At 52.5% G+C, this 22650-nt stretch overlaps 3 protein-coding genes across 6 annotated transcripts; 1 reads left to right on the plus strand and 2 right to left on the minus strand.

Annotated features, from left to right (window-relative positions):
- The first annotated feature begins 766 nt into the window (after nucleotides 1-766).
- On the plus strand, nucleotides 767-5425 carry GALE (UDP-galactose-4-epimerase). Of its 3 annotated transcripts, none has more exons than XM_061393413.1 (11): nucleotides 767-936; nucleotides 2565-2779; nucleotides 2938-3053; nucleotides 3142-3255; nucleotides 3465-3641; nucleotides 3919-4032; nucleotides 4110-4176; nucleotides 4269-4354; nucleotides 4465-4542; nucleotides 4758-4872; nucleotides 5043-5425. In XM_061393413.1, exons 2-11 carry the CDS (start codon nucleotides 2659-2661, stop codon nucleotides 5099-5101), a joined length of 1047 nt encoding a protein of 348 aa, XP_061249397.1. In that variant the 5' UTR covers nucleotides 767-936; nucleotides 2565-2658; the 3' UTR covers nucleotides 5102-5425. The 3 variants fall into 3 exon arrangements, with proteins under 3 accessions (XP_061249397.1, XP_061249407.1, XP_061249415.1); XM_061393423.1 differs by having other exon boundaries at nucleotides 825-912; XM_061393431.1 differs by having other exon boundaries at nucleotides 840-923.
- A 59-nt stretch (nucleotides 5426-5484) lies between these two features.
- Nucleotides 5485-9925, minus strand: LYPLA2 (lysophospholipase 2). 2 transcript variants are annotated; one of them, XM_061393468.1, is made up of 10 exons: nucleotides 9809-9925; nucleotides 8233-8336; nucleotides 7954-7985; nucleotides 7795-7860; nucleotides 7267-7314; nucleotides 7110-7180; nucleotides 6895-6968; nucleotides 6712-6813; nucleotides 6436-6609; nucleotides 5485-6356 (listed from the first exon to the last, which is right to left on the minus strand). In XM_061393468.1, the coding sequence occupies exons 2-10, from the start codon at nucleotides 8308-8310 to the stop codon at nucleotides 6306-6308; spliced, it is 696 nt and encodes a 231-aa protein (XP_061249452.1). In that variant the 5' UTR covers nucleotides 8311-8336; nucleotides 9809-9925; the 3' UTR covers nucleotides 5485-6305. The 2 variants fall into 2 exon arrangements, with proteins under 2 accessions (XP_061249452.1, XP_061249444.1); XM_061393460.1 differs by having other exon boundaries at nucleotides 8233-8389; nucleotides 9809-9924.
- Nucleotides 9926-12493: 2568 nt separating this feature from the next.
- Nucleotides 12494-20249, minus strand: PITHD1 (PITH domain containing 1). The gene is made up of 6 exons (XM_061393479.1): nucleotides 19935-20249; nucleotides 19197-19240; nucleotides 18748-18825; nucleotides 14938-15042; nucleotides 14185-14293; nucleotides 12494-13421 (listed from the first exon to the last, which is right to left on the minus strand). Exons 1-6 carry the CDS (start codon nucleotides 20130-20132, stop codon nucleotides 13320-13322), a joined length of 636 nt encoding a protein of 211 aa, XP_061249463.1. The 5' UTR covers nucleotides 20133-20249; the 3' UTR covers nucleotides 12494-13319.
- Nucleotides 20250-22650: the final 2401 nt, after the last annotated feature.

Genomic DNA, 22650 nt, shown 5'->3' on the forward strand with positions numbered 1-22650 from the left:
CCACGGACTGCAGGCCACCAGGTTCCTCTGTCCATCAAAGAATACTGGAGTGGGTTGCCATATCCTTTTCCAGGAGAGTCTTCCCGACCCAGGGATGGAAATGGGGTCTCCTGAATTGCAGGCAGATTCTTTACCATCTGAGCCACCAGGGAAGCTCCTCATTCAGTATGTCACACCTTTATACCCACCATTCCTTAGCCCTCCCTTTATTTTAGAGAAACAGAACACTATTTTCTAGCCTACTATGGTAGGCAAGGTACAAACCGTTCCGCGAGGTTGGGGGCCACGGTGTGCGTGAAGGCTGAGCGCAGTCGGCGCTGTAATTCGTGTTTTAGTCTCAGGGCTCCCTCCAGCCCTTTGGCGGGGTTTTTAAACTAGATTTTCCAGAACGGCAGCCTATGAGAGACCCCGACCCACTGTTTTCCATCGGCGCCGCCCCTCCTGCCTCTCCCTTAAAGGGAGCCATCTACTTCACGCCAGGCTTACTAACAAAAGGTGGGAAACCTGGGGCGAGAGTGGAGCTGCGGTCTTCCGCGCCGCGCCCGGCTGTGGCTCCCACTGCAGGATGGCTGCCGGGCACCGCCGACGAGCCGCATCTCCCGAGGCGCAGCGCCTGCTTCCAGGGATCGGGACGGGGGAGCACGCCAGGTCTCGCGGGCCCGGGTGCCGACCGCGCCTTCCTCCGCCCACCGCCCGGGCACCGGTCACTATCGTCCTCTGCGGACTGTGCCGCGCAAGCGTCCTGGAGCCGCGGCGCTCTTGGTCCACCCGGCTCCCCGTACTGCCGGCTCCCGACCGACACGTTTCTTGGGGGCGTGACGGGGGTCGGGTCCAGGGCGGAGCGTCGGCTCTTAAAGGGACCGGTCACGGAGCACGGGAGGCGGCGCCGTTCGAGACTGCGCGGGGCGCGTGGTGCGGAGCAGGTTTGGGAAGCTGGTGAGGGGTGGGGCCGAGCGGGTTTGCGAGGGGCCGGGTGGTCCGCTGGGAGCGAGGGGGGAGTCTCGGGGGTCCGGGCTGCGTTCTGGGCAGAGTTCCGCCTACGCGGGCTCGCGCCCGCGGCTCCTAGCTCTCGCTGCCTTGGCCGGGGCGGCTAGGATTCATTCATTCCCGGCCGGGGGCCTCCTAGTTCTGCCCCCATTCAGCCACCGCCCGAATCCCCGGCCTGAGACTCTAGGGCACTCGAGCGCCCAAGGCCCTGCGCCCCCTCCCTTCCATTTTACGGATGGGGAAGACTGAGGCGACAGCTGACCATAGATCACCCCGCGTGTCGGAGGGAGGGCAACCTCATTGGCCTTCCTGCCTCCCTGGAGGCCCCCGCCACCATTTTTGGGGGGCTTGCACACTGCTGGGTGCTCGGTGGGGCGGGGGCGGGGGCGTCTTCAAAGCCTAGGGCAAAGTCCGGCGGGAACCAGTGGGGGCAGGGGGCGAACTGCTCGGGGAGGGGCGGGACTAGGTCCAGATTCTAAACCCGCCGTCACTGGCTATGTGACTTACGCAAGTTACTTAACCTCTCTGACCTTAGTATCCTTCTCTGTAAACTGGCAGTAATAACACCTGCCTCTTTAGGACGTTGGAGGAATTCAGGGAGATAATGCAAAAGTGCCCAATACAGAGCCTGGCACGTAGCGGGATGAGTTCAGTCTAGTGGGTTAGGAGCTGTATGGACCCAGAACAGGATTAAGGCTGCTTGGAGGAAGGCGGCTGCGGGCCAGGCGGCCCCAGTGAAAGGCCTCACTGTCTGGACTTCCTCCCCTGCCAATCCCCCCCCACCCCGCCCACCGTCTCTGCCCGCAGTTTGTTCAGGGCGGCGGTGCACACCTGGCAGTGAAATCTGGGGCCAAAGCCACGTCTACACCACCCTGTTGAGTGCCGCCTACAATTAGGCGGGATTCTTACCGCCAGGCCAGGAGTGGCATCCGCACTGGCTAAACCAGCCTGACCGACCTGGGGGTGGGGCCCACTCCAGGACTACAGTGCTGCAACCCCAGAGCTGGGCTCAGCCGCCGGGCAGAGGACCTACCCTGAGGCCATCTGCTGTATTTCCTGCCTCTCCCAGTTGACCTTTGTGGGAGAGGGTGCTTGGGGGGGCGGGGGGGCGTTGGGCAGGGAAAGCTGCTTACCCCAGGAGGTGTTAGTCACTGAACCGAGGAGCCAGTTTGTACCCAGTGGTGGCAGAGGGACTGGGGAGGTCTGGGTCTGAGCAGACAGACCTCTTCCTGGGCTCTTGCGAGTCCAGTGCTGCTACCTCGATTCCTTCTGTCCAGAATTGTCCCATCTCCAGACGCCTCAGGGGAGCAATGTGGAGACTCGGGTTCCACCTTCCCAACCCCCAGTTAGGGCTGGAAGTTATGGCGCCTGTGCGTCCATCTCCACCTGTACCACGGGACGGACTTTTAGAATCTCGTCTGACCCGTACACGACCACATACTCATACAGCTATAAACTCCCTGTTACAGAGACGGAAACTAGGGCCAGGAGAGAACTGGTCTCCGAGGCCTAAGGCCAGAAAGTGATGCTCTCTGACCTTGGACCAGGGCTGACTCCAGACCCACCCTATTAACTAGGACACACCAGTCTCGGACGCCAGTTTCCAGGTTGAAGGAGGCTCTGAGCAGACAGCATCGGCCACTTCTGAGTCTCTCTCCTGAGCCAGGCATAATGGCAGAGAAGGTGCTGGTAACAGGTGGGGCTGGCTACATTGGCAGCCACACCGTCCTGGAGCTGCTGGAGGCGGGCTATTCGCCCATGGTCATTGACAACTTTCATAACGCCATTCGTGGTAAGCGGGGCAATGGGAGGGGGCCTGGGGCTCCAGGGCGGATGGAAGGGAAACCCTGGTTTCTAAATCCACCTCCAAGGGGTGTATGCCTGGCCAGTCCCTTGGGAACCCAGCTCCCCATCGCCTCTGATTTTGATGGCCTCCGTGTGCCCAACCAGGAGGGGGCTCCATGCCTGAGAGCCTGCGGCGGGTTCAGGATCTGACAGGCTGCTCTGTGGAGTTTGAGGAGATGGACATCTTGGACCAGGCAGCTCTACAACGTCTCTTTAAGAAGGTGGGCGCTTGGCAGGAAGGCAAGCAGTGAGCATTTCCAAGGGCCGGGCCTGTAAGCCACATCTGATCCCAGCTTTGCCACCCTGCAGCACAGCTTCATGGCAGTCATCCACTTTGCGGGGCTCAAGGCTGTGGGTGAGTCAGTGCAGAAGCCCCTGGATTATTACAGAGTCAACCTGACAGGAACCATCCAGCTTCTGGAGGTGAGACCTGGGCCAGGGCCAGACCCCGGGAGGGCCTGGGGCCAGGCAGGCAGTACCAAACACGGTAGCAGAGCCCAAGCTGGCTCACACACTGGACACGTCTTCAGCTCTCAGCCACAGTCTCCCCTTCTGTAAACGGGAACTTACACCTCAGCCCCCTCCACCTGTGGGGCAGGCAGGGGCCACTGACACCTCTCCTCTGTGGGCAGATCATGAGGGCCCATGGGGTGAAGAACCTGGTGTTCAGCAGCTCGGCCACCGTGTACGGGAACCCCCAATACCTGCCCCTGGACGAGGCCCACCCCACAGGTGGCTGTACCAACCCCTATGGCAAGTCCAAGTTCTTCATCGAGGAAATGATCCGGGACCTGTGCCAGGCAGACAAGGTAAGGGCCCCTTTTGCCTCAGCCTGGGCCCCACTCTTGGGCCCCTCACAGCCTGCCCCCTGAGCCCGAGGATGGGGTCCTGAGCCACCCTCCCTGAGGCCAAAGCTGGGGCTCAGGAAGCAGTGGTGACTTCAGGCCTTTTGGGGAGGGCTGGATCCCCTGCTCCTTTCTAAGGACAGAGAACGAGCAAGGTGGGGAGGTGGGGGAGGCAGCTCTGGATTCAGGTGGGCCATACAGCTTGCACCCCAATCCCATCTGCCTGACTTGCATCCCACAGGCCTGGAATGCAGTGCTGCTGCGGTATTTCAACCCCATAGGCGCCCATGCCTCAGGCTGTATCGGCGAGGATCCGCAGGGCATCCCCAATAACCTCATGCCCTACGTCTCCCAGGTAAGGGAGAAGGGAAAGGAAGCGGGTGGGCTCCAGGGGTGAGGGCCAGGGAAGGGCTAACCTGACCTCCACCCCAGGTGGCAATTGGGCGACGGGAGGTACTGAATGTCTTTGGCAACGACTATGACACGGAGGATGGCACAGGTGAGTCCAGGAGCCGGAGGAGCCATGAGGGAGGCTGAGGTGGGACAGAGACTGTAATGGACCCCTCCCTGCAACCACTTCCTCCTCTGCAGGCGTCCGGGATTACATCCACGTCGTGGATCTGGCCAAGGGCCACATCGCAGCCTTGAGGAAGCTGAAGGAGCAGTGTGGCTGCCGGGTAGGGGAGAAGGGAAAAGTGGGGGAGACGAGACAGAGGCCAGGACCAATGGGGCCCAGAGGGAAGTCCGTCCACCCCCACCACAATCTCTGCCCTCCTTTCCTGGGCAGATCTACAACCTGGGCACGGGCACAGGCTATTCGGTGCTACAGATGGTCCAGGCCATGGAGAAGGCCTCTGGGAAGAAGGTAGGCTGGCAGCCCACCCTGCCCCACCCCCAGCCCCTCACACTGACATACCTGATGGGCACCTGAGTCCCGCTGTCTACTCGAGCCTGCCTGAGGCCTTGACGCCTGAGAGTGAGACCCTGCTCCACGCCTCCATTTCTGGAGGGCTGGTCAGCAACTTGGTGGCTTATGCCAGGGCTGGTTCAGCTAGGTTACACCCGCCCCCTCTCCTGCAGATCCCGTACAAGGTGGTGGCCCGGCGTGAAGGCGATGTGGCTGCCTGTTATGCCAACCCCAGCCTGGCCCTCAAGGAGCTGGGCTGGTCAGCAGCCCTAGGGCTGGACAGGATGTGTGAGTGCTCGCCCTAATCCCCGACCCTGGGTGCTTACCTGACCGCCGGGAGAGACTCGGGGGCCAGGAAAGGGCTACTGGGGTCCGGGCTGGCCCATCCTGGGCTGCCCAAGACGCTGCGGGCCCTGCACTCAGTGTGGCCCCTGAGTACGGACCTCGTCCCGTTCCAGGTGAAGATCTATGGCGCTGGCAGAAGCAGAATCCTTCAGGCTTTGGCACACAGGCCTGAGACCCTGGCCTCCCCGGACCAGAAAAGGGAGAGAAGCAACTGCCTGCTCTCTAGCCTCTGGCAGGAACCCGGGGGCCCCAGAGGCTCCGCTACCTCGGACCCCAGCTGGGTCCACTGAGCCCACCAGGCACAGGGCCAAGGTCTCCACTGACCAGGTATCGGGTCTGTGTGCCACAGGGGCCAGGAACCCATGCAGACCACCAAGGCTGAGCAGTGTCAGCAGAGCCTTAAGACACGCCGAAGCCCCTCCTCCCAGGCGCTAATTTATACTGCTATGAAGGAGCATCCCAAAGTATTTAAAATAAACAGTTTTCTTACACTGGAGCAGATACTTGCACGTGGTCACACTCTACCCCTTGGATAGAATCGCCCAGGCCTGAGAGTTGAAGCAGTTTCTTTAATTTTATCGGAATCCAGGACACGACCAGAAAAACACCCGAAACTACATGGAGACAGAAGACGAGACACAAGACTCCTCCCAGCTCCCCAGACCTAGCGTGGGGACGACGTGGGGTGAAGTGGCTGGGGCAGACCTTGAGCCCCAGTCCAGCCCGGCAGGCTCCAGGCCCGCAGGTGGCAGAGGGTAATGGGGAGGCAGGGCCCAGCCCCCACATCAGAACGGCTGAGGGGAGGCCCCCTCGAAAGACTTGGCCCCGTCACCCACACTCCTGCGCAGGGGCAGGGAGCCCACAGCGGCCAGGGGTTGGGTCATGGACACATTCATGATTGAGAAGCAGCTAAAGTGGAGGCAGGAGACACACGATTATCTGGGCAGAATCAGTTGGGGAGAGGTGGAAGGAGGTGGGGCCTGGGAGGGCCCCATGGGCCAAACCCTGAGGTCACCGGAGGGGGCCCAAAGCGGGGCTAGTGAGTGAGGTCCTGAGTGAGTGGGTCAGCGGCTGGGTCCCTTTCTCCCGCTGCCTACAGCCCCTCCAATACTGCTGCCCGGGGGGTGGCCCCCACCTCCAGGGAAATGGGATAAGAAAGCAGCCCAGCCCCTGCAGCAGACAGCCAGGGGTCTGAAGCCAGGAAGGAGGGCCTGGCCAGGCTTTGGCCTGTCTGCCCCAGAGGCCTGTGAGAAGAGGGGATGGGTCCAGGAGGGTGAGAAAGGGGCTCGACCGGCTCAGATCCAAGATGGTGCCACGCGTGCCAAGTCCCCCCGCCCCGTGAGCGGGGGGACTGTGCTGGGGGACAGCAACTCTGGTTAGACAGGAGGCAGCAGCTTCTCGAGAAACTCCTTCACAGCTGCCATCTCCTGGGGGTGAGGAGGACTATGAGATGCGCCTGGCCAGAGGGAGATGGGCAGGGAGAGGAAGGAGCCCCTGCACACTGACCTGGGGACAGGAGCTGTGCATGACCCCTGGGTACGTCTTGAACTGGACCCTGGCAGGTGTGACAACGGACCGCAGCTTCTCGGCTGTCAGGGCCCCAAACCGTACAGGAACCATGGGGTCCAGCTCCCCGTGGCACTGAAGGATGGTCAGGTCCTTGGCACTGCCGTTGGCTGCCTGTGGGCCAGACAGGAGGGCAAAATCCGGGGCTTGGGCACGATCCCCCCCCGCCAGCCCCAAGGAGACAGAGGGCAGGAGCAGGGTCATGGAGACACTCACCTGGGGGAAGGCCCGATGCAGAGGTAGCCAACAGCTCAATGCCACGATGCCAGCCAGAGGGTGGGGGCAGGTGAGGGCTGTGTAGAGGGACAGAGCTCCACCCTGGAGAAAGAAGAGAATGAGGGGTCACGAAGGGCACAGCTCAGCACCCATCACTCACCCCTGCCCTCTCTCTCCCCTCACCTGTGAAAAGCCTCCCAGGACGATCCGATTGGCAGGGATCCCGTTCTTCATCTCATGCTCAATCAAGGCCTTGACTGGGGGGAGGGGCATAACCAGGTCGGGGGAAAGCTGCTGGAGGGACTCCAGGAAGGGAACCAGACAAGAGGTTCTGCCCAGCACTTTCCTGGGGGGCCAAGGGGGAGAGGGAAGATGCCGAGGAGGGGCTGGGGCCTTACTGTTCTCTGCTGCTTTCTTGATGCCAGCCTCATCTTCTGGTGCGTCTGGACTCAGCCCCATCAGGTCAAACCTGGAGTAGAGGAGTTGGCAGCCACTGGGAGACCTAGGCTGGCCCCGGGCAGCTCCCTTGGCTCCTGTTCCCCTCCCCAAGCTCACCAGGAGGGCATCACCATCTTCATGTTGAGTGTCACAGGGATCCGAGGCCTGCGGAGGGGCAGCAAGGAGGACCGTCACGTGCAGGAAGGATGAGGCAGCCACAGCAGACAGCCCGGGAGGGGGCAGGGCAGCCCCTGGGGAACCCTCCCAGCGGGCAGGGCCTGTGTTTAAGGTGTTGCCAGGCAACCTGCCACGTGGGGCTGAAAGCTGTGGTTGGGGCATCAGCAGTAGCGATGGAGAAGCAGAGCCCAGCGCTCGGTGTGACAGGGTTCCAGCTCAGTGGGTAAGTACTTGGGGAAGGGGGGCAGGGGGATCCTGGTCCTAGGAGTCTCGGGTCTAGGAGGCCCTGGGTTGGGGGCTGGGGCTGGACCCCGTTCCTGGGGGGTTCCACAGGAATGAAGGCTGAAAAGGGCCTTTTGGACCGCTCTGGGCCCCAGGCCCCAGCATGCAGCTGGCAGCAGAGAAGAGGCCTGGGACCACAGGACCACCCCCCTTCCTTCACCCCTCCCATGCTGCGGTGACACTCACGCATGGGGACAGATGTACTTGACGTGAGGGAGCCGGATGGTGGAGAGGGCGTCAGCCCAGCTGTGCCTGTAGGAGGGAAGGGAGAAAAGGCACCGATGTGGAGAGGGAAGGAGGAGGGCGCGGGCCTCCCCGGAAACACCCCCTCCCCAGCTCACTCACCCTGTGTCTCCAAGTCCATGTAAAAAAATAACCTGGAAGAGTTGGAGATGGGGAAGAGGGCAGTCATCATCCTGCCATCGCTCTCACTCTGCCCTCCAACCTCTGGTCACCCCTCTGTCACCCCCAAGGATCTGGGAGGGGGGGCACTGAGGGAGCAGCCCCGTCTCCCCGCTGCAGGGCTACTCCCCTCTCATCACTGCCACCTCCATTCTCCCCACACCCACTCCAGCCAGTTCCCAGGCGGCCTGGGGGCTGCGTGGGGTAGGAGAGGACCCTTACCGCAGCTGTTTCCCGCTCAGCTCCAGACACAGTGGCAGCGTCGGTGAGCAGGGGCACAGACATGGTGTTACCACACATACACTGCAGGGCTCCACGGCTGGGGCCTGTGCAAATGCCGGGCAGTGGTCAAGGGCAAGGCCAGGCAGCAGAGAGCATCCTGACCCAGGAGCAAAAACACAAACCAGGGCCATGAGCCCCTCAAGCGCCCTAGATGCTAGCTCCTGGACACAAAGGAAAGGCAGGCAGAAAAGTCCTGGGGCCAAGCGGGGAGAAAGTGTGCCTTCATTCCAGGGCAGAACAGCAGAGGCAGCCACCCCGGCAGCCCTAGGTCTGGCCCCCCACACAGCCTGAGCTTGGGCTGGAGGTGGGCAGAGGCTGGGCTCAGGAGCCTTGGTGGGAGGGGAGCCAGGGGCTCCCTGCAGCCTTCTCCCCACCCGACAGCCCTCAGCAGGTGACTGCCTCCTCTCCCTACTCTACAGCCATCTCCCTTCTCTAGAGAGCCCTGGATCCCCTTCTCCCAGCCCTACTGGGAAATGAAGGGGAGAAAAATGCCAGGGAAGGAGGCTTCGGGCCCCTACCCTCAACCCCACACACGATTTTGTCCAACCCCCTCCCATCCAGTCCTCCTCAACCATCTGAGAGCCCCTGGGGCTGCCCGTGTCCCCAGGAGGCACACGAACTCTGATCCACCGCCCACCCGCTAAATGACGCCCTCCATGCCCCTCCTGAAAGAGGCTACCTGCTGCTGCCCACCACTCCCAAACAGGTCCCCCCCACCCAGCTCGACCACGCTCCGGGATTCCCAAACACACAAAAGAATGTCAAGCTGGCGGGCTCCTCCCCATCCTTAGCATCCTCCAAACTCCCGGGAAGCTTCTGCTACCGGAGCCTAAGTGCCTACCCTTCCCGCCTGTGTCCACCCCTCCCACCCTACCAAAGGGCTTCCACCTTCCCCCTCGGACCTCCGAGTGCCCCTCTTCACAGGAGGATCCCTCCTCACCTCTGACCCCGGGGTCCCTCTGCCCACACAGGAATTCATCTTTTGCCCCAAGCTGGGATTCCCTTCCTTCCCCCCAACTGAGCAACTTCCAGCCCTCACCCTAGGTCGTTCCTCTCAGAGTGGTGCCTTCCCCCCTCGCAACCCCCGCGACCTGGGGTCTTCCACCCCACTAAAAACTTCCACCCTGATTCAGAGTCTCCCACTCCCCACAGTGGGAACTTCTGTTCTGACCGAGGGTCGCCCGCCTCACAGTGACATTCTGTATCCTGATCCCGGACCCACTTCTGCCCACACAGGGGCGTTCCACTTTTGACCCTGGAGAACACCCCCACCCCGCCCCACAGTGGGATTCTCCAATTTCCGACCCTGAAGCCCCTCTCGGCATACCCAGACCCCACCTTCTTCCCCGTCTCTACCCCGAAACTCCCCAAGACCGGCCGGCGCCTCTTCGCACCTCACTCCCCACCCCCATCCCTCACAATTGCGGTTGCCCCTCCTCTCTCGCCAGGACCCTCGTGGTGAAGCCGAGGCCATCCCAGTGCCCTTCCCCCGCCTGCTGGCCCCGGACCAGGGTACCTCCACTCCCTGGGGGGTTTCAAGACCTCTCGGGCGATTTTCTCCTCTTTCTCCGGCACAGACACACACACTCTTCCCCCCCTCGGCCGCCCCCGCCGGAACTTCCGTTCGAGTCCCGGGAACCCTGCCATCGCGCTGCCGGAAGTAGCCTGGCCAGCGCTACGGATCCCGGAAGTGGGCGTCAGGGTTTCTTCGGATGAGGGCTGCCATGTTGGGTACGGTGGGACGACTCCCCGTGATTAGGCCACGGAGTTTCCTCAGGGTCTAGACGACGCACCCGTGATTCCCACTTGCTACCACCACCCATGCGTCGGTCTCCTGAAGGAAACCTTCCTGACGGAGAGGCATTCTTCCTGAGGCTAGAGGCATTCTCAAGCGTTGTTTCCCGCCTTCCCATCCATTATGGTCTTGGGGTACGCACCACTGGTCCTATTCCAGGATCATGGAGTCATACACTCCAGCTGACAAGACCCTTTGAGACTGTCTGGTCTTCCGGTCTTACTTTTAAAGATAAGGAAACAGGCTCAGGGGAGGGAAGTAAACAGCAATCTCAGGATTACTCTAATGCTGCCTCTGCACCTGCTTCCTGAGCTATAAAACGGCGGTAATAACCACCCTGCTTGCTTCGCAGCTTTGTAAGGCTCAAATGAGGTCGTGTGGAAATGCTTTATAGTGTAAAATCACAGTGTGAGGACTTAATGACTCTAAAAAGGACCCTGGGAAAAGAAGGAACACTGGCATCAGCAGTGTCCGGGGCAACTGGTGAGGAATCGGAAGTGTTATCTTAGCTCTGTCCTCGGCAAGCTATGGCATGCAGACGGTGCACAAAATACTACCGTCGGAAGGCTCCAGTTGTTAACAAAAAGGGTTTCAGTTAGGGACTGCTGAGGTCGCTCTTTGCTCCTTGTTGCACCGGTAAAATGCAGCGGGACTCAGGGCCCACATAAAGGCTGGAAGGGGTGGGAAGCTGAGTTGAAGGACCACGTCCCTGACAGCCTGTGGACATCCGCACACAGGAAATGAGTCAGTCCTCAGCAGCTCAGGACTCACTTGCCCAGTGTAACCTATGCTGATTTTTCTTTGAACTGAAAGAAAATAGTATATGAAAGCTCAGCAAAGCACTTTTTCCCAAGATGGGCTTTGGTTTTAAGCGCTCAGCAGGTCAGAGGTGGCCCTGAACAGGAAAACTTTTGGTCCAGAGGTCCACAGCAGACCAAGGACCCAGGACTGGAAGGGGAATGAGTGGATGAAGACAACACACCTGCCCCTCTCCCAGACTCCTGGCTGGGTCTGCTTGTGGAAAAATAAGCAATTCCTCCTGCACCCCAATCACTTCAGACACTGTGGCAACTGGAGCAAACTCTTCAAGTCAGTTCAGTTCAGTCTCTCAGTCGTGTCAGACTCTTTGCGACCCCATGAATCGCAGCACACCAGGCCTCCCTGTCCATCACCAACTCCTGGAGTTCACTCAGACTCAGTCCAACAAGTCAGTGATGCCATCCAGCCATCTCATCCTCTGTCGTCCCCTTCTCCTCCTGACCCCAATCCTTCCCAGCATCAGAGTCTTTTCCAATGAGTCAACTCTTCGCATGAGGTGGCCAAAGTACTGGAGTTTCAGCTTTAGCATCATTCCTTCCAAAAAAAATCCCAGGGCTGATCTCCTTTAGAATGGACTGGTTGGATCTCCTTGCAGTCCAAGGGACTCTCGAGAGTCTTCTCCAACACCACAGTTCAAAAGCATCAATTCTTCGGCGCTCAGCCTTCTTCACAGTCCAACTCCCACATCCATACATGATCACTGGAAAAACCGTAGCCTTGACTCTTCAAAGGGAAGCTCAAATTCAGAGGCCTTGCCCCAGAGGCTACCTATGACTAGTGCTTTAATAAGTGGGATTAATGAAGGGCTAGTCTGCTCTAACGTTTCTATCTTTATTTTCCCCCATTCCAAATTAAACAGTCATTCTTTTTTATCTCCAAATGACCCAAGTGACATAGAAAGCCTGTGGTAGAGTGAGTACTATCCTTAGTGCATCAAGAATAATGTTTGCATTCTGGTTGATTTCAGACTGCATATTTAGAAATTCTGAGGATTGACAGGCGTGGTGGTGGCAGACTTTCCCCAGGACAGGCTGGAGAAACAGGGTAACAACTGTGTGGGCTGATTCAGAGGAATTGTCTCAAAAGGATCAAATTCAACACTAATTCCCATTATCAAGTGTTTCTATTTTCTGCAAGGGAGAAAATACCATTTCAAATCTCTTTTAAGATACTTAAGTCCAACTGGTGTACTGACTTTCAAAACTTAAGTCCAAAGTCTTGGGTCTACCTTCAGACTGTATCTGCTGCTCACTGAATTTCCTCTGTTTCTTCTGATGAACTCGAGAATCTGTTCTCCCTTATTTTTGTAAACTTCACCCCACAAGTTACTTCCTTACATGAGCAAGGAAATGTAAGGGTTTTAACCTCAGCTTCTTTACAAAATGTGGGTTAGTGGGTGTAGGAGTGTTTTTACCCTACTATACAGAATGCGGCCTGACCTTTCCTAGAGACACTAATCTAGTGTTGATACAATTGTGGCACTTATGATCTACCTAGTCCAAAATAACAAAGAGATTTCAAAATTTCATACAGTTCTCAACAAAGGCTTCATAATTACTACTAAGATCACAAAAGAATATACAAACATTAAGTCTGGCAAGGATTTATTAGGAAGCTTATTAGTCACAGTGAATAAAAAGCCATGAACAGAAGAACTGAGATCTCCAAATTCTGCCATTGGGCTTACAACACTAGTTAAAAGCTGATAAACATTAAGGATGTCCCAAAGAGAAGCACATCAAAGTCCCAATCTTACCCTGACCAGGATACCCACACAGAAACAATGCTCTCCTCAGACTGCTTACCTGGGCAACAGGAAAAAAAGACCCTCCCAAGCTATTAAGCAACATCAGGAGATTTCTGCTCTTCAAGCTATAATACGGGACACTGGTGCATGACAGACAACTCCAAGCTGGGCAACTTGACAAGAATGTTGAAAGATGACAGGGAGAAGGAGCAAGCAAGGACAAGTATTTCTAGCTGGAGACCCTCCTGATGGTTAATACAAACACAATGCTTAGGCTTCAGAAAGTTTACTGCAGCCCAGGAATAGTTTCCATTTTAAAAACAAGTCACACAATAATCCTGCCACAAAGCAACAAGACACTTGGGATCCCATGGCCACATAAACTGGGAAGGCAGGCATTATCCACGGCCGCCAGGTACTGACCAGCCCAAGACCCAATTTCTAGGGGCCCTAGAGAACCACGATTGTTCCTTGGCACCCACACAACCCTTCCTGGGGGTGCGGTGTCTTCCATAGGCCAGGTTTCTGCAGCAAGCCCCAGAGACAAAGCTTGGTAGAGGCTGTGGCAGCCAACTCTCTTTGGAGCCCCATCTCTCTTTGTCCTTCCCAACAGGATGTCATACTTCTTCACCAACACAACACCTCTGTGGGAGTCGTGGCCAGCCCTTAGGAAATAAAGTGTGTCTGTGGGGTAACCTGATGGACCTTGTGGTCAGCTGGGTTGGCTGATGCTTCATAATTGCAGATGGTCACCTCATGTCGGCGAAGCTGCAAGAAAATTAAGAGGCTGGGTCAGCTGGCCACTTCCCAGACCATACACTGGAGTAGTCCTTATTCAGGTTCATTTCTAGACATCATCCTCTAATTTCATCCCCGTTCTGATGTTTTTTATCCTGAGAACTCTGCACTGTGTGCTCAGCTGCGTCTGACTCTTTGAGACCCTATGGACTGCATCATCCCACCAGGCTCCTCTGTCCATGGGATTTCCCAGGCAGAATACTGGAGTGGGTTGCCATTTCCTCCTCCAGGGGATCTTCCCGACTCAAGGACTGAACTCACGTCTCCTGAAGCTCCTACACTGGCAGGTGGATTCTTTACCACTGAGTCACCTGGGAAGCCCGTGAGAAGCCTGGATAAGATCAAATCACTGATTCACCCTGTAACTTAGAAGATTCATTTCTCCACTATAATGGAGGCACCATGAGAAGAAGAACGTGTCTATCTTGTTTATCGCCCTATCTCTGTTGCCTGGAACAAGAAAAGTTATTAACAATGTTAAATCAAGGAAAGAATTTTAAGGTGAAAAACCAAATTGATATCAACTGTTTTATTTCAACTCCCTTAAAATTCCTATAGCCTGTCAAATGAGATAGTTTACAGTGATGAAACCATGAAATATTATAGACTCAAAAAAATCCATGTCTCACTTGCTCTTTTTCCTTTCCTTCAAGCTCCTACTAACACAGCCTATAGCTACAAACACATATGTGCACATCATGGAAGGGCAAGAACATTTCCAACCCCATCTTACCTCAGTCCATTCTCCTCTCAGGCCAATATAAAAGACCTTTGTGGTATCGGCTCCAAAGTTTTTTGAAATATGAATTGAGAGATGATAGACATTTGAAAAACGAGAAATTCTAGAGGATGAAGGAGTAGAGAGAGAAGACAACAATTAGAGGTCAGTGAGCCTGCTCACCACCATGTTAAAAATGTCAATTCCAGCTCCATCTTGTGGTAAAACCCAGGCAAATGTCAGAGAATAATCTTGGGGTCTTACGTCTCATTCTTCTCCTCTGGACAAGCAATTAATACAGTGAACATTTACTGAAATCAGCCAGATCTTGTCCAAGGCAATAGGGACGAAAAATAATCAATACTGCCCCCACTGTGCGGTTACACAGGGATTTGAAAGCAAGCTCAAAAAAGAAATCAGTGAAGAGATATGTGGTCATATGTAACTTGGCTGCTGTAAGCCCACTATGCAAAGAGCAATTCTGAAAACATTTTTCCTAAGACCACCCTAGGAGCTCATTCAGATCTGTCAATTGATTCCAGGTTAACAAGTCTGTGGCTTGCACTGAAACTCTGCCAAAATTTGACCAAGCCTAGGATCAGGACTCTCCACCATTTTAACTTGTTTCTGATGCTAAGACAGCAGAAGACCAGCCAAAACCAAATCGCAAGCCCAGTAAGCACTAATGCACCGATGCTCCCTGCAAACAAGGGAGTGCCTGCTATTCTCAGGAGAAGCCAGAGGGTGGAAAAGAGGCCCAGTGCTTACTTTGTAGCATACTCTAATTCCCCTGTAAGATCCCGGTTCAGACTAAAGGTCTGATCTGGCTCCCTGTCTGTATCATCAAAGGACATCTGTGGAATGTTCTTGTACCTGAGAAAGGAAAGGGGAGAAAAATCAAGAAATATGCATTATCACATTTTTCAGGTTCTCAAAACTTCCTACTGACTCCCCTCAGTTCTATCAAAAGGAGATAAAATTTTAGAAATGACATTTTACTGGCATTTATACACAAATATCTTTAACCCAGCAAGAAAAGAGCTGAGAACTGCAACACAAGCCAATAACATCTTTGAGTGGGTTAAGATCACATGAGAAGCAAAACACAAAGAGACAGCTCAAACTGGTCACAGGCAGCAAATGCATGGAGAAAATAAGCAACTCAGCACATTCGGACCAAGCTGAGGATGTTAAATAAAACAGCTTACTCATGGGGAAAAAAATACTTTGGCAGAAACATATTAAACACAGTTAAGAGATAAGATCAGGTAACCCAACATTCAGTCTTTCCTCTCTGTCCAAAATTATCCTATATACCGAGTCACCTTACAATTCTTAAAAAAAAAAAATACAACCAGGGGATTTCCATTCTGAAAAGGGTATAAAAGGCCATCAACTCACAAGGGGCTTCGGAAAGTCAAGTAAAACTGCTAATGAGGAAAAAAATTTTTTTCAAAGACATATCTAAGGAAGACCAGTCTCCTCTGTAACTCACAAATTCTAAAAGACTGAGCCATACACCTCAATCTCTAGAGTGAACACACCCACATGGGATGGGTCTAGATATCAGCTACAGCAAAACGCATGCAATATAAGAAAGCAAATGTTTGCTTCAAAGTGTTTCTAAGAATGATGCACAGCATAGTACTACTACCAACAGTAAGCATTTATGAGCAGCATTATGGGAGGCAGTGCTCTGAAGCCAGACTTCCCAAGTTTAAAGCCTGAGTCACTGACCAGCTGTGTAATTTTGGGCAAGTGATTTAACCTCTCTCTTAGTTCCTCATCTGTAAAATGGGATTAGTGATAGTGCATATCCCATACAGCTGATGTGGATGTTAAACTGAACCAGTTTTAAGAGACACGTTAAAAATTTCTACTACTGAAAATTTCAAACATACACAAAAATAGAGAGAAAAATATAATGAACCTTCATATACTTATTACTAAGTTTCAATAACCAACATTAAGCCAATTTTGCCTATCGCCCCCATTTTGTGTGTGCTTGATCCTTTTTTGAGGGGAGGAGTAAACTGTCAAATGATTGTTTTTTGGTGGGGCTTTTTTGTTATTGCTTTTTTCCAACTTATTTATTTTTGGCTTCACTAAGTGGCACGTGGGAATCTTAGTTCCCTGACCAGGGATCAAACCCATGTCCCATGCAGTGGAAGTACCGATTCTTAACCACTGGACCACCAAGAAAATCCCTATGCTTGATATTTTAAAGCAATCCCAAACATATCATTTCACTCATAAGTATTTTTGTATATATCTTTATAGAGTAAGGACTTCTTAAAAAACCTATGATCTTTTCAGTTCAGTTCAGTCGCTCAGTTGTGTCCGACTCTTTGCGACCCCATGAATCGCAGCACACCAGGCCTCCCTGTCCATCACCAACTCCCGGAGTTCACTCAGACTCACGTCCATTGAGTCGGTGATGCCATCCAGCCATCTCATCCTCTGTCGTCCCCTTCTCCTCCTGACCCCAATCCCTCCCAGCATCAGAGTCTTTTCCAATGAGTCAACTCTTCGCATGAGATGGCCAAAGTACTGGAGTTTCAGCTTTAGCATCATTCCTACCAAAGAACACCCAGGACTGATCTCCTTTAGAATGGACTGGTTGGATCTCCTTGCAGTCCAAGGGACTCTCGAGAGTCTTCTCCAACACCACAGTTCAAAAGCATCAATTCTCTGGCGCTCAGCTTTCTTCACATCCAACTCTCACATCCATACATGACTACTGGAAAAACCACAGCCTTGACTAGACGGATCTTTTTTTGGCAAAGTAATGTCTCTGCTTTTTAATATGCTATCTAGGTCGGTCATAACTTTCCTTCCAGGAGTAAGCGTCTTTTAATTTCATGGCTGCAATCACCATCTGCAGTGATTACTATTTTACAATTAACAGTTTAACAATTAGCAATAATTCTTTAATATATCTAACAACTAGTCTGTGTTCAAATTTCACTGATTTAAGTCTGAATTTAACTTTTCTAGATGTGTCAATGACATGTCATAGTTGAACAGATGCTATGTATTTCTTTATCATTGGTTCACAAAATAATGGTGCATTTTATAATCAATGATATCTTAGATTTAATAAAGTACAAAGTGCTTAGAATGGAGGGCTATGTAAGTATTTGCACCTGGGGTGCAAGACTGGGGACATACTAGGGAATTCCCTGGTGGTCCAGTGGTTAGGATTCTGCGCTTTCACTGCCAAAGGCCTGGGTTCAATCCCAGATCTGGGAACTAAGATCCCATAAGCTGTGCGATGGAGCCCCCAAAATACCCCCCAACATACACCAGAAACAAAACTGGGCACATACTACCTTCCAGATTTCTTCTAAGCTCTTCATATGTTACAGCTCATTTCTCTCCACAATCTTAAGAGGTTCCAACTATTATCACCATTTTACATGTGAAAAAATGGAGATATAGAAAACTATACTGCCCAAAGACATGCAGCTAGCAAGTGGCACAGCCAGAATCTGAACTCCAGTTTATCCCAGAGCCCACTCTTAACCAGAATGCAGCACGGATGTCTAGTCTTGTCCAGCCAATCCATCTCCCAAGTAAATGAGTCTCAAAAAGCATCAACTCAAATCCACTTCATTTCCTTAAAATCATTAAATATGTGGGTTTGCTTTCCAATTCATGTTTCTAACATTCAAAAATAAGGTCCAGTTCTTAAATCTTTCACTTAAATTGATCGATTTTTCAGAAGAACTTCTTATGTAAAGTTCTTCTGATTTCTGTTTCTCCAGCACAAGTGGTGTCCCCCTTCTTCTAGAAAGGCTGCACTGAAATAAGGCAGCTTGTCAGAAAGGGAGTACTAGCTCTGGTATCAACTGATTCAGTGTTATAACGAGGTACATGTGTGTGTATACTTCATTTGCTCAGTCCTGTCCGACTCTTTGTGACACCATGGACTGTATCCCACCAGGCTCCTCTGTCGATGGAATTTTCCAATCAAGAATCTGGAGTGGGTTGCCATTTGCTACTCTAGGGGGATCCTCCCAACCCAGGGATTAAATCAATGCATCTGCTGCACTGGCAGGCAGATTCTTTACCACTATGCCACGTGGGAAGCTGCTACAAGAGTTATATTGAACTTTGCTAACTAAAGGCCACGCAAACTCAGCTGGAGTTATTCCATCTCAACAAAACACACAGAAAGATTGTAATTGTCTAAAACAGTAAGGGAAAACGTTGAGGCTAACCCCAAGAGTAGAGTCCTTAAAAATAATTTGAGATCTGCAGCTGGGTTATTAAGAAAATTGCAAAGTCATCAACAGTTGGCATTTAGAGGATGCTCTCTGAATGAATGGTGCCACAAGTACTTTGAAAAGAGACAAGCTGCTGGTCCAAAAGATACCTAATCTAAAAATGTCGTTAATTCAGAAAGAGATTAGTGTATTCTGATGCAGAACAAATATATGACTTTTTTTTTAAGAGGAGGAGGGGATATTTAACCCAGTAAAAAGAAAAAATTTTGCCAATCTGGAATAAAGCACTGTCAGAGACCAGAGAAAAAGGGACAGAAGCTTCTTGAGGGCCAAGACCCTTGCCACTTACAGTCTCATCTCAGAGGGGTGTGAGTCATCATCTTCTCCCATTATAATAATGCCTTTTAGCTTGACATTGCCTGTAAATCTGCCAGAATGCAAAAACAGAGGGTTGTCAACCTGGGTTAGAGTCTCTGCTGAGCTGCGTGACCCTGGGCAAGACCCTTCCCCTTTCTGGGCTTCAGTTTACTCCCCTGTCAGACTTGTACTAAATAATTTCTAAGATCCTGTCTGCCTCTGGCATTCTGCCGTTACCTTGACCTCTCAGTTATGTTTTAACAAATGTCTTTTTTTGCACCAGGAAAAGTTTTGATCCTTTCCTACTCACACACCCACCTCAGTAACTTAGCCCATTTCTAGAAACAGATGTGTGCTCTCGATATAACTACTGAATGAATCCTGATAAGGCAACTGGGTTCAGCCTATTTAGCCTGAGGCAAGCACCAAGGAAATACTTACGGAATATTAAACAGAAGCTCTTCATCTGCATCACTTTCAACAAACTGGAGGGGAGAGGAGAAAGCAACAAATATTTGCTGAGCACCCACAATTTCAGGCATTTTCCACCCTGTTTTACAACTAGCATGCAATGCAAATAGTCAACCTCCCTCTGTTCTCCAGCACATACTAAATTCCAGGGCCGACTAGTCTCCTGAAATCGTGTGCAAAGATCTGTACCTCTGCGGTCAACAACTTTCAAATGGCTCTGCAACCCCACAATGTTACCATTATTACATTATTACATATTATTACATTATTACCATTATTACAATGTTACCATGCTCTAGATAGGATCACGTGCTTCATCTCCCAAAGACTGGTCTTTGGTCTTCATCAGGTGGTTAAGTTGATCAGGCAGCCATCCGGACCAGTGGTCAAACGATAAGGAACACGCCCTCGTGGACATGCTCCCTCACTAACCCCTCCCTAATCCCTGGAACTGCACGCTGGCCGTGTAAAAGCAAAGCGCCCCTTCCCGTCTCTGGTCCTCAGTTCCCCGACCTGCAAGATGGGGAGATTCAACCCTATTCCCCTCTCAAAGGGCTGGAAGGAGACGGGCATGGGAAAGCGCCTGGCAATCGGGCCGCGGTTATTTTTAACTTCAGGAACTAGGCTGACAGAGCAGCCGGGTGGCCTGAGGCCCCGCGCAGGTCTCTGCCTCGCCTCGGCCGCCCGCCCAGGCCCCCGAAGGCCCACCTTAGAACGGTCCGTCCGCTCCTCCCACGGCTTGAAGACGCCGCGGCCGCTGCCCTCGCGGCTCTCGTTGAGGCACTGCAGCCGCTCCAAGTCGATGCGTAGGTACAGGCCGTAGGCCAGGCCGCGCTGCTCGGGCGGCTCCTCCCGTTCTGCGGCGCAGTGGCAGCCGCCCCCGCCGTGGCTGTGACCGTGCGACATGGCGACACCACCGCCTGCGCGTCCCCTCGGCCCTGCAGCCGTCGCCGCCGCTCCCCGCGACTCGCCCCTTTCGCTCTGGCCGCCAAGCGCGCCGCTGCCGCCGCGTCGTAAAAGGCGCCCCTGAGCGGCGCATGCGCGTGGGAAGAAGAGGGCGGGGCTTGGAGAGGGCGGGGTTCGGAGAGGATGGACGTTCGCTTAAAGCGCTTCCCAGTTGAGTTCTGTCGCTCAGTCGTGTCCGACTCTTTGCGAGCCCATGAGTTGCAGCACGCCAGGCCTCCCTATCCATCACCAACTCCTGGAGTTCATTCAAACTCACGTCCATTGAGTCGGTGATGCCTTCCAGCCATCTCATCCTCTGTCGTCCCCTTCTCTTCCTGCCCCCAATCCCTCCCAGCATCAGAGTCTTTTCCAATGAGTCAACTCTTCGCATGAGATGGCCAAAGTACTGGAGTTTCAGCTTCAGCATCATGCCTACCAAAGAAATCCCAGGGCTTATCTCCTTTAGAATGGACTGGTTGGATCTCCTTGCAATCCAAGGGACTCTCAAGAGTCTTCTCCAACACCACAGTTCAAAAGCATCGATTCTTCAGCGCTCAGCTTTCTTCACAGTCCAACTCTCACATCCATACATGACCACTGGAAAAACCATAGCCTTGACTAGACGGACCTTTGTTGGCAAAGTAACGTCCCTGCTTTTCAAGCCTGGGAAATTCACGTTGACTCTTTCAGTCCTGAAGATGGATGCTATTGCTCTCCCAGCTTCACAGATGTGGAAACTTGAGGGGGAAAAAAAAAGCAGAGAGATTATGCTGGTGTTCCGAGTAAATGGTGAGGTTGGGTTTCGAATCCTCCTCCTCCTCAGGCTACAATCTGTTCTCTTTTCGTTTTACCCACCAGCGTTTTTTGGAGGAGCTGGTGATAGCAGTGATAAGGCCCTGAAGAGTAGGGAACACAACCTTATCACTGCCTCACATGTGCAGGCTTAGGCGCTTAGAGCTCACGAACCTACATGATCACTTTCCTCACAGTGGGCTTCGTGTTGGAGACCACAGGCTTTATGGACAGCTGAATCTGAAACAAGTCCCGGGTCTGTTATTGACCTTGTTACAGCTGGAGTAAGTCACGGTCTGCATCCTGAGACTTCGTTCCTCGTTTGTAAAGTGGCATTAGTAATATCAATTTCGTACGATCACAGTGAGCATTGAATGAAATACTGCACTTCAAGAAAGCGCAGTTGCTGACACATGGTAAGAATTCAGTAGTCAAGTCAAATCTTGGCTCAATCGAAGCTCTACCACTTACCAGTTGTGGGGCCTGGGCCAATTAATTTAACCTCTCTAAGTCTCAGTTTACCCTCTGTGAAGTAAAAGGATTGGACTAGATGACCTTTAAGTCCCCTCCTCATATGACATTTCAGAGCAGTTTTTTCAAACTGCTAGTTATGACCCATTAATGTCTTAAAATCTGTTTAGGAGGATTGTGACCAGCATTTTAAAAACTAAATTGAATAGAATTTAAAATTCAGAATGTATTACACATTTTAGCCTCAGTTTATAGAACTTTTGTTTCAGCTTCAGATTTGTATTCTCAGGTGCAAGTTAAAATGTTTTTCATCTTGTGAGTTTGTTACTGAACCCAGGTCCAGCTGACTGCTGCTCAGAAGTCATTATATAGGTTGGTGGAAAGGAAAGTTTGCTTTATTTTGGATGCCTGAAATGGAAGGCAGAGGGGTTTTACCAAATGCCTGTCCAAAGTCTGACTCCCCAGCTCCCCTGACACTTAAGGGGCCAGAGTTTTTCTAGACTGAGGGAGGGGGCTACATGCAGAAACAGTAGTCAGCCCTGACAGTCATCTTCAGATTGGTCATTGGTGGTCCAACCAGTATCATCTTGATAGTTTTAGGCACAGTTAATCTTCAGTTCTGAGGTCACTTTGCATTTCTTGAGGCCAGTTCTTGGAATTATAGCCACTTATGTCATGGCATCGTGTAGTCAACTTCTTCCACCTGGTGGAGGCTTCAGTATCGGTAAGACAGATCACAGGATATGGCTCAGAATATTATCCATAGCCCTTGAGAAGGAAGTAAGATGTCCTTGAATATGCTTCACGACTACACTATTACTATGTGGTCTCCTTTGACTGCTCTTTATTTCTGCGTTTTCTCACTTCTCTGATTAAACGTTTTCTTTGGCTAAAGTGTATTTCTACAGAAAAAAGCAGGCTGAGGACGTGGCAGGGGGCAAGGACTGTAGACCTGCTCTGTTTCAGGTTGAGATCAAGGGTGGGGAGCACTGTTTAGAGCTGGAGTAATTCTGGTTTTGGGGTAGGATGTGTGCTTATTCCTTGGTGGAGACAGGGAAAGATAGGATGCAGGGACAGTTAAGGGATACTGTGAATATCCCCTGCCCTTCACTTATGGCCCCAAAGTATCCAGATGAGACTGAGGGCAGCCACAAAATATCCATCTCCTCAAGTCCCATTCAGAAATATTTTGATGTCCTAGTTCAATTCTTTGTGA

The sequence above is a fragment of the Bos javanicus genome, chromosome 2 (genome assembly GCF_032452875.1).
Source record: "Bos javanicus breed banteng chromosome 2, ARS-OSU_banteng_1.0, whole genome shotgun sequence".
NCBI classification, from domain to species: domain Eukaryota; kingdom Metazoa; phylum Chordata; class Mammalia; order Artiodactyla; family Bovidae; genus Bos; species Bos javanicus.

Excerpts from the sequence above, each read along its gene's own strand:
- GALE (XM_061393413.1), top strand. The coding sequence starts at position 2,659 with ATGGCAGAGAAGGTGCTGGTAACAGGTGGGGCTGGCTACATTGGCAGC. Across the intron at positions 2,780-2,937 it reads CTTTCATAACGCCATTCGTG|GAGGGGGCTCCATGCCTGAG; the intron begins GTAAGCGGGGCA and ends GTGCCCAACCAG. Across the intron at positions 4,543-4,757 it reads AGAAGGCCTCTGGGAAGAAG|ATCCCGTACAAGGTGGTGGC; the intron begins GTAGGCTGGCAG and ends CCTCTCCTGCAG.
- LYPLA2 (XM_061393468.1), bottom strand. The coding sequence starts at position 8,310 with ATGTGTGGTAACACCATGTCTGTGCCCCTGCTCACCGACGCTGCCACT. Across the intron at positions 6,610-6,711 it reads TGCATCGGGCCTTCCCCCAG|GCAGCCAACGGCAGTGCCAA; the intron begins GTGAGTGTCTCC and ends TCTGGCCCACAG. Across the intron at positions 6,357-6,435 it reads TGCACAGCTCCTGTCCCCAG|GAGATGGCAGCTGTGAAGGA; the intron begins GTCAGTGTGCAG and ends CCTCACCCCCAG.
- PITHD1 (XM_061393479.1), bottom strand. The coding sequence starts at position 20,132 with ATGTCGCACGGTCACAGCCACGGCGGGGGCGGCTGCCACTGCGCCGCA. Across the intron at positions 18,826-19,196 it reads GAGCTTCTGTTTAATATTCC|ATTTACAGGCAATGTCAAGC; the intron begins GTAAGTATTTCC and ends GCATTCTGGCAG. Across the intron at positions 14,294-14,937 it reads GAATTAGAGTATGCTACAAA|AATTTCTCGTTTTTCAAATG; the intron begins GTAAGCACTGGG and ends TTCATCCTCTAG.